The 15,356-nt window shown below is 52.2% G+C and overlaps 1 protein-coding gene across 1 annotated transcript in view; it reads left to right on the top strand.

Moving 5' to 3' along the window:
• The first annotated feature begins 6,677 nt into the window (after positions 1-6,677).
• Positions 6,678-15,356, top strand: part of LOC119969083 (immunoglobulin superfamily member 2-like) — a 32,880-nt gene continuing 24,201 nt past the window's right edge. Inside the window, exon 1 of the mRNA XM_038802284.1 lies at positions 6,678-6,789. Within this exon, the coding sequence (XP_038658212.1) occupies positions 6,678-6,789 (112 nt within the window). The remainder of the gene's footprint in view (positions 6,790-15,356) is intronic.

Genomic DNA, 15,356 nt, shown 5'->3' with positions numbered 1-15,356 from the left:
TATGACATATTAAAAGGTATGGAAGATCAGGAGAAGCCCACAAGGAAAATCTGGATCCTTGCTGTCCTGTACCAACCTTACTTCCTACCTGCAAATCAAAATTCTCTATAAAAACTATTAATATTGGAAATAAGAAAGGAAAGAACATTGAAATAGTGAGCCGGATTCTCTGTTCCTGAGACTAAGGGTGGGATTCCCTGCTTGCCAATGCCAAAATTGGGAAATGTGAATGGAAGGAGAATACCTTCCGACGCCAAAATTGGGGTAGGCGGCGGTTTGTCACCAAATCAGGATGTTCCGGCACCCCGGAAATCAGGATGTTCCGGCACCCCGGAAATCAGGATTATCCGGCACCCCGGAAATCAGGATGTTCCGGCACCCCGGAAATCAGGATGTTCCGGCACCCCGGAAATGGTGTAAATGTTTGTCACCAAATCAGGATGTTCCGACACCCCAGAAATCAGGATGTTCCGGCACCCCGGAAATCAGCGAGAGAGAGGAGGTAGGAAATAGTGGGGAGTGACTGCGGCTGCCGGCCCGGACACTGGCCGTGCTGGCTGTGGTGAGGGGGGGGCCCCCTGACAGACCGGGGGAGGGGAGGGGGATGAGGAGGGGATGGGGTGGGATAGGCCGAGCAGCCGGGTTGCCCCCACCTAATCGATTGGGGCGGTGCCCAGGCATCGACTGCCATTATGGCCACCGCCTGCACGGAATGCCCCTGGCCTTGGACACGCTGATCCATAGCCAAAGCCGTCTCCACAATGCCTCCACCGCGGATGCCACTCGTGCGATGTCGGCCGGGGTGGCACGCATGACCGGCACCACCCCTTGCTCCTGCATGCGGATGGACTCCTCCACCTGTGCCTGCAAGTGCTGGATGCTCACCGACATCCCGTCTTGTGGTCCCTGACTGTCTGACTGCATCTACACTGTGGCTGGGACTGGATGTTCCAGAAGCCCGGGACCCGTCTGAACAGCAGCTGCTTCCTGGGGCCTGCCCTCTGACCGTCCGGCCCCTCGGCTGCTCCTACCTCCACCTGCTATACCGGATGCAATGTGTGGTGCTCACCAAATAGTGTCCCAGGAGCTTTTCACTAATGTGCCCAACTGAGGTGAGTCTCTGAGATGGTGGAGGGTGTTGGAGACCGCTGTGAAGGAAAGTCAGTGTCTCCACCGACCCGAGTCCGGGGTGTCCTGAGTCTCGGGCGGAGGGCTGGTGTTCGGGCTGCTCTCCCCGTCAGTGCTCAGCCATCCAGGGGCATCGGCTCTGGCATTGGCTGGGTCCGGGGGCTCCAGATGGACCGGGCCCCTCTCTGGCAGGTCCTGTAAGATACAAGACGACATGTATGATTAGACAGCAGTCCAGGGGGTTGTGGAGCGGGGTTGAGGGGGCTGAGGGGGGTGAGGTCTAAGGGGGATGCAGGTTGAGCAGGGTGTGGGGGGGCTGAGTATCCACATACATGTTATAGGGATCCACAACTAAGCAGGGTCTCACTTCCTCGCCCGCTGCCAAACTCCGTTTTGGTGACCTCCCATTCCTCCAGACCGCCGACCATTTCCAGTGCTCTCTGCTCAGGCATGGTGAGGGGTCGCAGTTCTGCTGGTCCCCCTCCGGTCTTCTCTAGCTCCCGGCGGTTGTGTGCGGCCTTCTCCTGAGGGGGGGGGGGGGGGGGGCACAAACACAAACAACACCGTTAGAAGGTCCAATGCGTGCACCCCAGGGGTTGGGTAGATGGTGACCTCAGTGACCAGGGCACTCGGCCATGGCGACTGGCATGGATGTTGGCATGTGGAGTAGGGTGATGGTTTGGCCGTTCCCCGGGTGGGGAGGGGCAGGATTACGGGTGTGTGTGGGGGGCAGGGCTAGTGCCAGGGGCACGGAGCAGCCAGTTCGCCCTGATCGTCCTGAGGAAGTCGTGAAGTTTCTTCTGGCACTGCAAGCCAGTCCGCACGACGTTGCCCAAGGTGCTAACAGCCCCTGCCACCTGTGTCCATGCTGCGCCTGCCAGGGTATAGGGTCATCCACTTCTCCTCCACGGCGTCCGGGAGGGTGTCCAGCTCAGCATTCCCCCGCCGCCCCCCGCCCCCCCCGCCGCCGCCCCCCCCCGCCCCCCCCACCGCCGCCCCCCCCCCCGCCGCCCCCCCCCCCCCCCCGCCGCCGCCCCCCCCCCCCCGCCCCCCCCACCGCCGCCCCCCCCCCCCCGCCGCCCCCCCCCCCCCCCCCGCCGCCGCCCCCCCCCCCCCCCCCCCCCCCCCCCCAAGGGCGCCGAAGTTCAGCTTTCCCGGGGCGCCAGCAACCCTAGGGCCGGCGCTGGGGGATGGATCATTTAAGTGCGGCTGCACCAATCATGGACCCGGCGATACTGGCAACATTTTCCATGAATTTGATTACGTTCCATGTGGCGACGGTGCTAGCCCATTCAAAGTAGCTACATTGGTGCGGCTGTTGTTTTTTCTGGCCCACAATGGAATCATGCACCTGCCTTGTGTCTTGCAGGAGCTGCTGATAATGGGGTGGGCCCTTCTGGTGTCCCTCGCCCCCAACCTCAACCACAACCAGAACCCCAGGTGTCGACCAGCAGCAGTGATGGCACCCACATGGACGTGAGCCTTCAATGGCATCCCGAGACACCCGGAGCGCGAGTCCAAGGATGGTGCTGACTTCCCGTCACAGCGGTCTGCATCACCCTCCACCATCCCAGGGACACTCACCTCGGTTGGGCACTTTAGTGAAGAGGCTCCTGGGACACTACCTGGGGCGCACCACCACACACATGCTCTGGTACAGCGGGTTGAGGTAGGAACTCCTGAGGTGACGGACGGTCTGAGGGCGGGCTGAACCAGGGAATAGCTGCCGTCCAAACGGGATTCGGGCTTCTGGAATGGACAGTCCCATCGATTGTGGAGATGCAGTCACAGAGCCAGGGACTACATGAGGGGTTGTCAGCGAGTATCAGCATCTGCAGGTGCAGTTGGAGGAGTCCTACCACGTACAGCAGGAGGAGATGGTGCTGACCATGCATGCCACAGGCCAAAACTGGGCATCCTCAGTGGAGGCATTGAGGATGAAGGCTTCGGCCATGGATCAACATGTCCAGGATCTGGGGCACTTTGTGCAGGCAGTGGCCGAGACCCAGGGCAAGTCTTCCTTGTTACAGGTAGCCATGACCCAGAAACACCAGGGCATTGCAGCGGCACTCCTAAGCATGGCCCAGTCACAGTGGGCCACGGCTGAGAACGCCAGCGGCATTGCCAAGGTGATTGCCAAAGTGGCAAAGACACAGAGGGAAGTGTCCCAGTCTCACAGGGAGATGGCATAGTCACTGGCTGATGTGGCGCAGACGCAGAATGTGGTGGTACAGTCGGAGGTGGTCCACTCCCTGTGCTCCATGGCTGTGAACATACAGACCCTGGTCGGGACGAGGCAGAGCCAGGTGCTGAAGAAGCCTCAGGGCATAGGTCTGCTCCCAGCCCCATCCTAGAGAGTAACCCGGGGGCCATTGGGCAACCCGAGGGAGGAGGAGGTGATGGGGCCCGTGCCAGTGACTCCCGCAGGGGAGGTGCCAGAACACCACAGCACCTCGGATTCCCCTCCATCCCCCATCCCCGCATCTGGTTTGCAGTGGGCAGAACAGGGCAGTACCATGCCACCTAGGACACCCGAGCAGCAGCCGGGCCCATTCAGGCCCGGTCGCCCCAGAAGATGGCTGCCAACGGGGACCCAGGTCATAGGTCGGGAATCACAGAAGGTCACCTCTTGATGTGCCATCTGGAGTTCGACCTAGATGTAGCATTAGGGCACGTAAAGCCAGAAAAGTAGACACCAGCTAGGTTGGCATGGGTGCAAGGCACAGTATAGTGTTAGGGGCTAGGGCACGTATCTGTATATATTTGTTCACATTAAACACCTGTGCACAATGTTGCAACCTACCTCAGTGATCTGTCAGATGGGTGTGAGGTGTGGGCTGGTCTGGATTGGTCGCAGGAGGGGTGTGGGGGTGGGTGGGTGGAATGGGTGTACGTTGTGGGTGGGATTGGCCCGGGGATTGCGGTTCAGCCGGCGCTCATGCCGCTGGTTGTGCATTGGCGCCGTTGTAGCAGGTCACCATGTCAGTCTGTGTCCTCCGGATATGCATCATCAGCCACCACCACAGTGGATAACCCTTGTCATCCGGGAGGGATACACCCAGCCGGGGTGGTGGGGGGGGGGGGGGGGGGGGGGCGCTAGGAACCGGCAAGTGAGCCATAACAAAGGTGCTGTGCAAAATGACCGGATATCGGGCGCAAACGTGCATGATGCACAGCTAATGGTCACATACCAGCTGCATGTTCATCGAGTAGAACCCCTTTCTGTTTGTGAAGACCGGCCTGTCATCTGCAGGTGACGTAGAACCTGGGCATCTTGGCAATGGCGGCGAAACCTGCTGCCTGGGCATCCTGGTGGCCTTGGTCCACATTGAATTTGATGGACTGTGCCGACTGGGCATATCGGACCTCAGTGATGGCGCGGATGCACCTGTGCACCGAGGTCTCTGAGATTCTGGACAGGTCTCCACTTGGCGCCTGGAAGAACTCTGTTGTGTAGAGGTTCAGGCTGACCATTGATGGCCACTGAGAGCAGGTGTCATCCCCTATTTTCCCCACAGTGCCAGGTGCGCCATGACCTGGCAGATATTTGCACTGTCCCCTGCTCAGTTGGAGTCTTCGATGGCATGCCCGGTCTGGCAGGTCCTGGAAATACAGGCGCTGCCCCTACACATGAGGCCTCCTTTGCACCTCCTCCTCACCAGCCCGTTGTATGGCCTGCTCTCCATCCTCAGCAGCTCCCTCCTGTTTCTCTAGGGCAGGTTCCGCTGCTGTCGCATCCTTCTCGAGCAGCTTGAGCTCGTACAGCCTCAGTGCATCCCCCAGGGCTGCGGTGACTAGGAGGAAGGCCAGCATTGTTGGCTGTATTCCAAGATACGTTGTTTTCAGGAGGGTGAAAGGCCGACATGTTAGCATGGTGCGTACCCCCGTGCCCAACCAGGTCCAACGGGCTATACGGTGTCCCCGGTTGGCACTGCGGACCCTGCCCCGCATGTGCTCCCTCTCCCTCCTCCCCATCCCCACACCCCTGGCCCTGTTGGTGCCTGGCACTGTGGGCCCTCTGGCCCTGGTGCCCGTCCCTGCTGCCAGGAATCCATTCGCTGCCATTGCCCATGCCACGGGACGCTCCACAGCCCCTGTCCGGCACCCCCCTGTAGGGGCAACTGCGAGCGTTGCCCTTGAATGGGCTGCATGATGCCCCACCATTGGATGGCAGCCGGTTGGAGGGGTGGTATTGCAGAGTGTGCAGTGCAGGGGTGGTGGGTGGAGTGTGGAGGCCGCGGGTTGGGAGAACCCATACGGCCAGTGTCACTCTGCAGAACCAAGGGTCACGGAGGCTGGTCAGTGGGATACGCAACAAGATGGCTGCCTTGCCCGCCACAGAAATTTTGGTATGTGCCTGGACACCACCCCAGTTCCTTGGGAGGTCACCCCGGCAACATGGCCTGCTCACCCATAACCTCCCACCACACCCTATGGCCCTGGCAGGGCCCCCCCAGCAGCCCGGCCAGTGTCAGGCCTAGCAGCCCACGGTAACGCCTCTCCGTGTCTTACCTCCTCTCTCTCCCTCATCAGCCATGCGCCTGTTTCCTGATTTTTAAAAGCACAGGTGAACCTCGCCATCGGGAATTACCCCCAGTGGAGGCAGAGAATCGCGGATGCCCCGGAGAGGAACGGGTCAGGCTCGCCAAAGATATGCAAATGCCGTTTATTGTACATGCGTTCCGGAGCGCATTGACGCTGCTGCCGAGGCACCAGAGAATTGCAATTTGCCGTGAACTTGGCGCCTGCCACGATTTCAGCATCAAAACCGATTCTCTGCCCAATCGCGTTTCCCGAATCCGGCATCGGCCGATGGAGAATCCCGCCCTGTGTCTTTCATCATTACTGGATATCTCAAGCTGCTTCACAGGTAACAAAGTAATTTTGTGAAGAGTAGCCACTGTTCTAAAGTAGGAAACGCAGTGATCTATTTGCGCACAGAAAACTCCTCCAAACAGCAATGTGGCCATGACCTTTTTAATGATCTTTTCCTGTGTGATTGAGGCATAAATATTGGCTGGGCTCTGGGGATAACACCCTTGTACTTTGCTGAATCAGTACCATGGGACCCAAGGGGGCAGAGAGTTTAAAGTTTAATCTGAAAGGACAGCACGTCCAACAGTGCTGCACCCCCTCAATACTAGAATGCTAGCGTTCATCTGTGGGCTCAAGTTCTGGAATGGAACTTGAACACACAACCATTTAATTCAGAGACAAGAATGCTTCCACCTGAACCGTCACTGGCACCTAAATTTAACAACTCATTCAAATGGAAGAATACAGTCTTTGGACCTCCTGAACTTTGCCTGTCAGCTATTTTGGGCAGACAGTGGGATATAAATAGGATCCGGGTGTTAAAATAGCCAAATAGATGTTGTCAGTGAGTGCTGATCGGGTGTGCTGGGCAGGGAGTTTAGTTTGTGTAATTTGACCTTCAATCTGCCCCATCCTTCCGACAAAACACCACCCGCCAGCCCCTCACCCCAGCCCCCCATAAACTGGTGCTTCCATCTGACAAATCACAGACAGCCAATTTGCAAACTGTCGTAATGGAACCCAGACATGGAGCAATCCAAGGCTTGTTACTACATTTCATCCGAGACTTGACATTGTTCAAAATAAATCTTATACACAGCTGTGATCAAGAAGAGGAAGAGGAAGGTATTAGAGAAGGATTTCACTATTTTTTCACGGCAAATTGCAATTCTCTGGTGCCTCGGCAGCAGCGTCAATGCGCTCCGGAACGCATGTACAATAAACGGCATTTGCATATCTTTGGCGAGCCTGACCCGTTCCTCTCCGGGGCATCCGCGATTCTCTGCCTCCACTGGGGGTAATTCCCGATGGCGAGGTTCACCTGTGCTTTTAAAAATCAGGAAACAGGCGCATGGCTGATGAGGGAGAGAGAGGAGGTAAGACACGGAGAGGCGTTACCGTGGGCTGCTAGGCCTGACACTGGCCGGGCTGCTGGGGGGGCCCTGCCAGGGCCATAGGGTGTGGTGGGAGGTTATGGGTGAGCAGGCCATGTTGCCGGGGTGACCTCCCAAGGAACTGGGGTGGTGTCCAGGCACATACCAAAATTTCTGTGGCGGGCAAGGCAGCCATCTTGTTGCGTATCCCACTGACCAGCCTCCGTGACCCTTGGTTCTGCAGAGTGACACTGGCCGTATGGGTTCTCCCAACCCGCGGCCTCCACACTCCACCCACCACCCCTGCACTGCACACTCTGCAATACCACCCCTCCAACCGGCTGCCATCCAATGGTGGGGCATCATGCAGCCCATTCAAGGGCAACGCTCGCAGTTGCCCCTACAGGAGGGTGCCGGACAGGGGCTGTGGAGCGTCCCGTGGCATGGGCAATGGCAGCGAATGGATTCCTGGCAGCAGGGACGGGCACCAGGGCCAGAGGGCCCACAGTGCCAGGCACCAACAGGGCTGGGACTTCGGCCCATCTAACAGCTGAGAATCGCTGCCGGCCGTAAATAAACGGCGGCAGCGATTCGGGTCGGGACTTCGGCGGGGGGGGGGGGGGGGGAATAGCGGGAGAGCGGCAAAAATGTCGGGAAGGCCCTCCCGCTATTCTCCCACCCGTCGTGGGGGTCGGAGAATTTCGCCCATGGTTCTGTCTGTTTTTAAAAACGTGTCGCGTCTTTTCGTCCGACGTCATTTCGTCCAACGACACTTTGTCCACGTCTTTTCGTCCAACGTCTTTTTGTCCGCCCGTCTTTTGGTCCAATGTCACTTCGTCCAATTAACCAATTGCAAATCAACTCCGTATAAAAGCATTTAATTGATAGAAAGCAGGCACAATACAGCAAGTGAATTTAATTGCTAAAATGCAAGTAATTGATGAAATTCAAGTAAAATGCAAGCTTAAAAATGCAGTTAAAAAGTTAAAAAATCTAAAAATGCAGTTAAAAAGATCTAAAAGTTTACTACTGATGAATTCCCGAAATTACTTAAAATTGATGTAAATTGTGAGCAACATTCCTCAAGAAATCAATTTTCGCTGTGGGATCATATTCAATGACCAATCTTTTGAGGCGTTCAGTTATTTTCTTATATCGCGTACATGAAGTCGCCTGATCCCCCCGAAGAATTTGAGCCTTTTTACCTATTATTAACCCTTCCTCTTCCTTCAGAATTTTGATTAACCTCCAGATATTCAAATGAGCTCCACCCGCCGAACGCTTTATCGCAGAATGAAACCCCTCAGCAGCATTATTTGTTCTCGGTAGATCTTGTAGAACACGCTGATTAACATTCCATACAGCTGTCGGGAACATAGGTGTTTCTCTCCTTCGTCTGGCACCACGTCCTCTCACAATGCCTATGTAAGTCAAGTCGAAGTAAACGATGAATTCAGCAGGTATTTCTTCATCGTCTATCAAATCTTCATAAGCCTCTTCGACATCTTCAACTGGGAGGAAAGCTAATGCTGAAAAACATCGAATTTTAAGACAGAATTCAGAGTCTGTGTTGTATTTTTCTTTGAGACCTAAATCGGTAATTTTTCGAAACACAGATTGGCTCAAATGAAACAAACATGCCACGACAGATGCATTAAGGAATGATGAATTAATTGCCTTGTGAACTGCAGCTTCGAAATCTGCCATGATATCAATCGGATCTGCATCAGGTTGCATAATTTTCAATTGGTCAAAGAATAATTCGTATGTCTGCTTCCTTTTATTCGGCAGTAATGCAAAGACCCGTGGTAGACTGCTACCTTTAACTTGTACATGAATGCAGAACAGTTGAAACCACTGTTGTGGCACAATCTTGAATGTTCCATCACATGCCCAATGACGATATGATGCTAAATCCTGAAGAGCACTTTCTGATGCGAATACTAGTAAGCACTGTTGATCCTCGACGCCCGAATCGAACCTCAGAAACTGCTCGCCATTGTCAAGCTTGCAATATTTGTCAGGTATTTCAAAACCGTGTCTAGCCGCTGGATTAGCGGGAAATCCAGAATTTTTTTGTCGGCACCTTTGAATAGTCCTTGAGACGACGGGCAGCCTTGGGAGTTGAGAGCAGGTATTTTCTGATAGCTGCGTAAACTTGGCCGCTAGTATGCTACGCGAACTTGCTGCTATGTTTTCCACCGCTTCATGCTTTATTTCTGCAACTGCTTTTCTAGCATTTAACGAATCGACATCAGCTGGATGAAGGTGCTCATTAGAGAAATAAATAATTTTAGGCTCATTGTTTTCCGTGACCGTGTGAATCCGCACTGAACATAGCCTTCTTTTCTCACATCTCCAGTATTCTTTTCCTAGGTTTGCACTGCTCGAATGAAAATCATAGATATAGTTATTTCCATCAGCCACCTTCCGCTTACTCTTCGTTGACACAATGAACTTTGCCATTTCGGGATGGGCGAATTCGGGATTAGGAAAGAGACAGATAATATCTATCCTTTAACGAGGCTCGTTAAAGGGGAGAGAACGATAATAACTATCCTTTAACGAGGCTCGTTAAAGGAAAGAGGCCGGTAATAAAGATCCTTTATTGTATATTATGTGCATTAGAGAAGATTTCCATGTACAAAAGTTAAAGTGGAGTGGTGCTACTAAGCAAGTTACTAAAAGTCAAGTTACAAAAAGTCTTTGACAAAAAAAATCATCCAGCAAAAACACGTAAAAAGTCACAAAAAATCTTTGACGAAAAAAATCACCGGACAAAATGACGTTGGACCAAAAGACGGGCGGACAAAAAGACGTTGGACGAAATGACGTGGACGAAGTGTCGTTGGACGAAATGTCGTCGGACGAAAAGACATAGCACCTTTTAAAAATATCCTCCGTCATCCAGATATAGGAGAAAGAAAGAACTTAAATTGACATAGAACTTTTTCAACCTCGGGGTGTTCCCAAGGGCATTCTGGTGAATGAAATGACATTGTAGTGTAGGAAACTATGAACACTAATATTTGATGAGCAGAGTTATTATTACAACTTATACCAATAATGCATGTGATTGAATATTTATAACTGATGCTCAGACATTTATGTTCAGATGTTTTATAGAATATTAACAACAAATGATTAGATTAGTATGGCAATTCAGAGGTTTTATAGAATATTAATGTGATATTTATATCATACTTATCTGGGTATTCAAAGTTCTACAGAAGTGAAAATTGGAAGCATCTGAGTAATAGCTTCACTGATGAATAAGGTCGCTGACAATCCTCTTGACAACATGGTTTAATTAGCCAGACAGATGCTTTCCCTCTCTCCTTATTACCTCAGCTTGAGAGATGGAAAGAGTTGATGATTCAGTCTGACTTTCGGCACAGATTAGACCATTAGAATGATGGGAGGGAATTTGACGATCTCAGGGGTTGGAAGCTGGCCTCATAATAAAATCTTGGGTGGGATTCTCCGACCCCCTGCCTGGTCGGAGAATCCCCGGGAGGCGGTGTGAATCCCGCCCTGCCGCTCCAATGTCGTATTCTCCGGCGCCCATTTTCGGACGGAGCAGGGATCACACCACGTCAGTCGGGGGCCGTTGGCAGCACCCACCCCCCCTCCCCCCCCAGCAATTCTCCGGGCCCCGATGGGCCAAGAGGCCGCCGGTTTAGGGCCAGTCCCACCGGCGTGAATTGGACATGGTCCCACACGGCGGGACCTGGCTTGTAGGCCGGCTGGTGTGGTCCTCAGGGGGGCACGGGGGGGATCCGGCCCGGGGGAGGGGGGGGGGGGGTGAAGTGGGGGTGGCCTGACCCGCGATTGGGGCCCACCCATCTGTGGGCGGGCCTGCGCCGTGGGGGAATTTTTTCCTTCCGAGCCGGCCTCTGTAGGGCTCCGCCATGGCCGGCACGGAGAAGACACCCCCCTGCGCATGCACTAGAATATTCTGGCCAGACAGCCAATGCGTGGAACCACGCCGGCGGTTCTGCGCATGCGGTGACCCGCGCCGGCCCTTTGCCGCTGACTGGCACGGCGCCAACCCCTCCGCCGCCAGCCTAGCCCCTGGAAGTGCAGAGGATTCCGCAACTTCCGGTCGGCCCGCGCCGAAGTGGTTGGCGCCATTTTTTACGCCGCCGTTGGGCCATCGGGGGGGTTTGGGAGAATCCCGCCCCTTATCTCTGCCATTCTGCTAGCATGACTTGAAAATTAAAACAAATCACGAGTGGAGGGGGTCCATGGGCCTGTAGGAGGACTCGGCGACTGCACTTTTGGGCCAATTGATGGGGCATCTTACTAATTTCCACACTCAACTGAAACATATTAGGAACACTCAAATGCCAATTAAAGGGTTTGAGCACCTTACCACATGGTGCACATCCTTGTGAGAATCCATTCCGCCTTGGGGCCATATTTTGATTGGGTTCCGATGGTCATTTGACCCTCTCATAGGAAAGCGCAAAGCTCAGATGGATCGATCTGTGAAGGGGAAATAGCCAAATTGCATATGCCAAATTCCATGAAGACACTTACATATCACAGCTAAAAGGCTTTACACACCTCAACAAGTACAGTCATGGCGTTAATGCAAGGCTGGGCTCTCGTCTAATCCAGATGAGGCTGCTAGCACTTGCCTGCACTCATCCACATAGAATCATAGAGTCACTACATTGCAGAAGGAGGACATTCAGCCCATTGAGTCTGCATTGACCCTCTGAAAGTGCACCCTATCTAAACCATGGCCCCACCCTATCCCCGTAATCCAATACCCCACCTAACCTTTTTGGACACTAAGGGGTAATTTAGCATGGCCAATCCACCTAACCTGCACACCTTTGGACTGTGGGAGGAAACCAGACCACCCAGAGGAAACCCATGTAGACACGGGGAGAATGTACACCCTTCACACAGACAGTCACCCAAGGCTGGAATTGATCTCGAGTCTCTGGCGCTGTGGCAGCAGAGCTAACCACTATGCCACCATGCCGCCCAATAGGTGCTGGTGGATTGTTAGGTGGATTGGCCATTTAAATGCCCCTTAGTGTCCAAAAGGTAGGTGAAGTTACTGGGTTACGGGTATAGGATGGAGAGCTTAAGTAGGGTGCCATTTCCAAGGGTCGGTGCAGACTTGATGAGCCAAATGCCTCTTTCTGCACTATAAATTCTATAATTCTATACTTCCTCAGGAAACTAAGGAAATTTAGCATGCCCACATTGACTCTTGCCAATTTTTACAGATGGACCATAGAAAGCATCCTATCTGGCTACATCACAGCCTGGTATGGCAACTGCTCGGCCCAAGGTCGTAAGAAACTACAGTGAGTCGTGAACACAGCCCAGTCCATCACACGAACCCGCCTCCCATTCATTGACTCTGTCTACATCTCCCGCTGTCTTTGGAAAGTGGGGCAGCATAGTGGCGCAGTGGTTAGCATTGTTGCCTCACGGCGCCGAGGTCCCATGTTCGATCCTGGCTCTGGGTCACTGTCCGTGTGGAGTTTGCACATTCTCCCCGTATTTGCGTGGGTTTCATCCCCACAACCCAAAGATGTGCTGGTTAGGTGCTAAATTGCCCCTTAATTGGAAAAATGATTGGATACCCTAAAATTTTTTTTTAAAGTCTTTGGAAAGTGAGCAGCATAATCAAAGACCTCTTCCAACTTCTTCCATCGAGCAGGAGATACAGAAGTCTGAGAACACGCACTAACAGATTCAAAAATAGCTTCTTCCCCACTGTTACCAGGCCCTCTTTTGGGCCGAATTGATCTCACCGTGCATCTTCTCTACTGAGTAGTACCACACTCCTTATGCTTCTATGTCTATCGTATGTGTATGTCCTATGTTTTCCATGTATGGAACGATCTGCGTGGACTGTACGCAGAACAATACTTTTCACTGTGACTTGGTACATGTGACAAAAAGTCCAAATCCAAATTCAAGACTCCTCTTGTAGTCTACGTGATGGAAAATTCCACCCCTTTAATTCCTATATATAAAATCATCAAAATTTCCTGTTGTTGAGCATTTCAAAGTTCTGTAAAACTAGTTGACCGGTGAAGGTTCCTCAAAACAAAAAATATTACTGTAAGACTACAGTCACTGGAGAGAGTGGGATGAAGAGAAATTCCAAACACCTCAACATGTTTAAACTTGTTTGGATCTTTCACTGTGGAATTATTGCACTTTGTTGGGGTAAGTGCTTCTTATTTGCTTATCAGCTGCCTTACATCAACCTTTTGGCTTAACACTTAACTATTTCCACTGCAATTCAACTTTAATGGGTGTAAACCGATAGATTTGAATGAGCTGCAGTCCAAATTTTATCAACATATATTTCTGTTCTTAACATCATGCCACGACTTTGTGACACTCTGTTAATGAAATATATATCTATATCAATCCAATGTAGTTCAAAGGGAAGTCATATTTTTAGACAATTAATAGCAATGAACATGAAAAAGTAAGTTTTACAGCAACGTTACATTTACATGTATTGAGAACTTGTACGCAACTGATTGGTGAAAGCTAGGTGGATGCTTGTGAAACTAGTAGGAGCCACCATAAAAACAAAACTAAATTGGTGCATTTTATCAAAGAAGCAAGAAAGAAATTAGGTGTGATAGATCACAAATACGTAAAGTCAATATTAACATCAAAGTAAAATTCCAGGATACACCTCGAGAATAATTTGACTGTATGCTTAAAAAAAATTATCCCTAAGATTATATAAACCAGAGATCAGTCCACATTTAAACAATATACTGACATTGCCCAGTTTCTGGTTATATGGTAGCATTACACATAGGTTATTTTGTGCATTGAACACTATGATACCAGCATGAATATGTGTATAAAGTCATAGGGCATGATTCTCCGATTGTTGCGCCCTCGCTCAAGCGTAACAAGGCTGGTAAATAGCGGGAGAGGCCAAAAATGAGATTCCCGCCAGCTGCCAAACAGTTTGTGATGCAACCAGCCCGCTCCCGTAGGCAAAATCTGAATCTCACCGTAGTGTGGTGAGACACCAATTATCACCGGTTAAGCCCTATTTCCATACAATGAATAAGAGCCACCCCATATCCTACAGCCTCTTGTCATTCAGCGGTCTCCCCAGCAAGTGTTCACGCTGGCGTCGATTAGTACTCCTTTTGAAAAACGTGAACCTTGTGGAAGGGCTTCTGTGGGGAGCCAAGTGGATTCCCTTGGGTGGGTGGGCCATGTAGCATGTGGGAGTCATTGCCTAGCATCCCAATCAATCCTTGATGCCTGGACACGTGCTTGAACACTGCAGGACTCAACACCACACACGCAACACCAAACACCCAGGGAATGGGACACAGCTCCGGGGACATATCCACAGCCAGAGGGTGGGTGAGCACAATGGGGAGGGCGGGCTGCCTGAAGAGATGGGCAAAGGGGCCGGGGTCAGCGCGCATTGTGGAAGAAAGTGTCAGAGGCATCATAATGGTTGCGAAAAAGGAGATTAATGTGCTGCACAGTACCCTACTCCAGGTGGTGCCGCCCCCCACCCCTCAACCCCCAACCACCACCCCTTCCTACCCCCTACCTACCCCCCTCCCCTGGTGCCCTCAGTGATCCTCAATGTGCCTGGCCCTCCTAGCTCTTCTATACATCCAGGTGTTTCCCAGGATGCACATCTGAGGTGAAGGCAGCCAGATGCCTACCTCATCCAGTGGCCTCCGATGCCCCGGCCCCTTTTTTCCAATGAAGGGGCAATTTAGCGTGACCAATCTACCTACCCTGCACATATTTGGGTTGTGGGGGTGAGACCCACGCAGACATGGGGAGAATGTGCAAACTCCACACAGACAGTGACTCGGGGCCAGGAACGTACCCGTGTCCTCGGCGCCGTGAGGCAGTAGTGCTAACCACTTAACCACTGTACTCTCCTGCTCTGCTCCCTTAAGGGACCAGTGTACATGCACATCAAGACGCCTCTTATCCTTGATGCTTCCCACAATCCTGCCGTGTACCATGCATTCCCTTGCATTGTTTGTCCTGCCCAAGTGCATCACCTGTCACTTATACGGATTGAGTTCCATTTGCCACTGATCAGCCCATCTAGCCTGCCTGTCTACGTCCTCCTGCAATCGAAGGCTAGCATCCTCACTATTTATCACCCCACCAATTTACAAATCATTCGCAAACTTACTGATCAACTCTCCCACATTCATATCTAAATCATTTATATAAACCACAAACAGCAAAGGCCTCAATACTGGAGGTAGCATCGACCCATCTCTGGAAGGAGGTCACAATTTAACACATTTTATGTTCCTTCTCATAAGG

The sequence above is a fragment of the Scyliorhinus canicula genome, chromosome 7, assembly GCF_902713615.1.
Source record: "Scyliorhinus canicula chromosome 7, sScyCan1.1, whole genome shotgun sequence".
NCBI classification, from domain to species: domain Eukaryota; kingdom Metazoa; phylum Chordata; class Chondrichthyes; order Carcharhiniformes; family Scyliorhinidae; genus Scyliorhinus; species Scyliorhinus canicula.
Note: the sequence above shows the minus strand (reverse complement) of the source record. Positions and strands in the feature narration are given on the sequence as shown.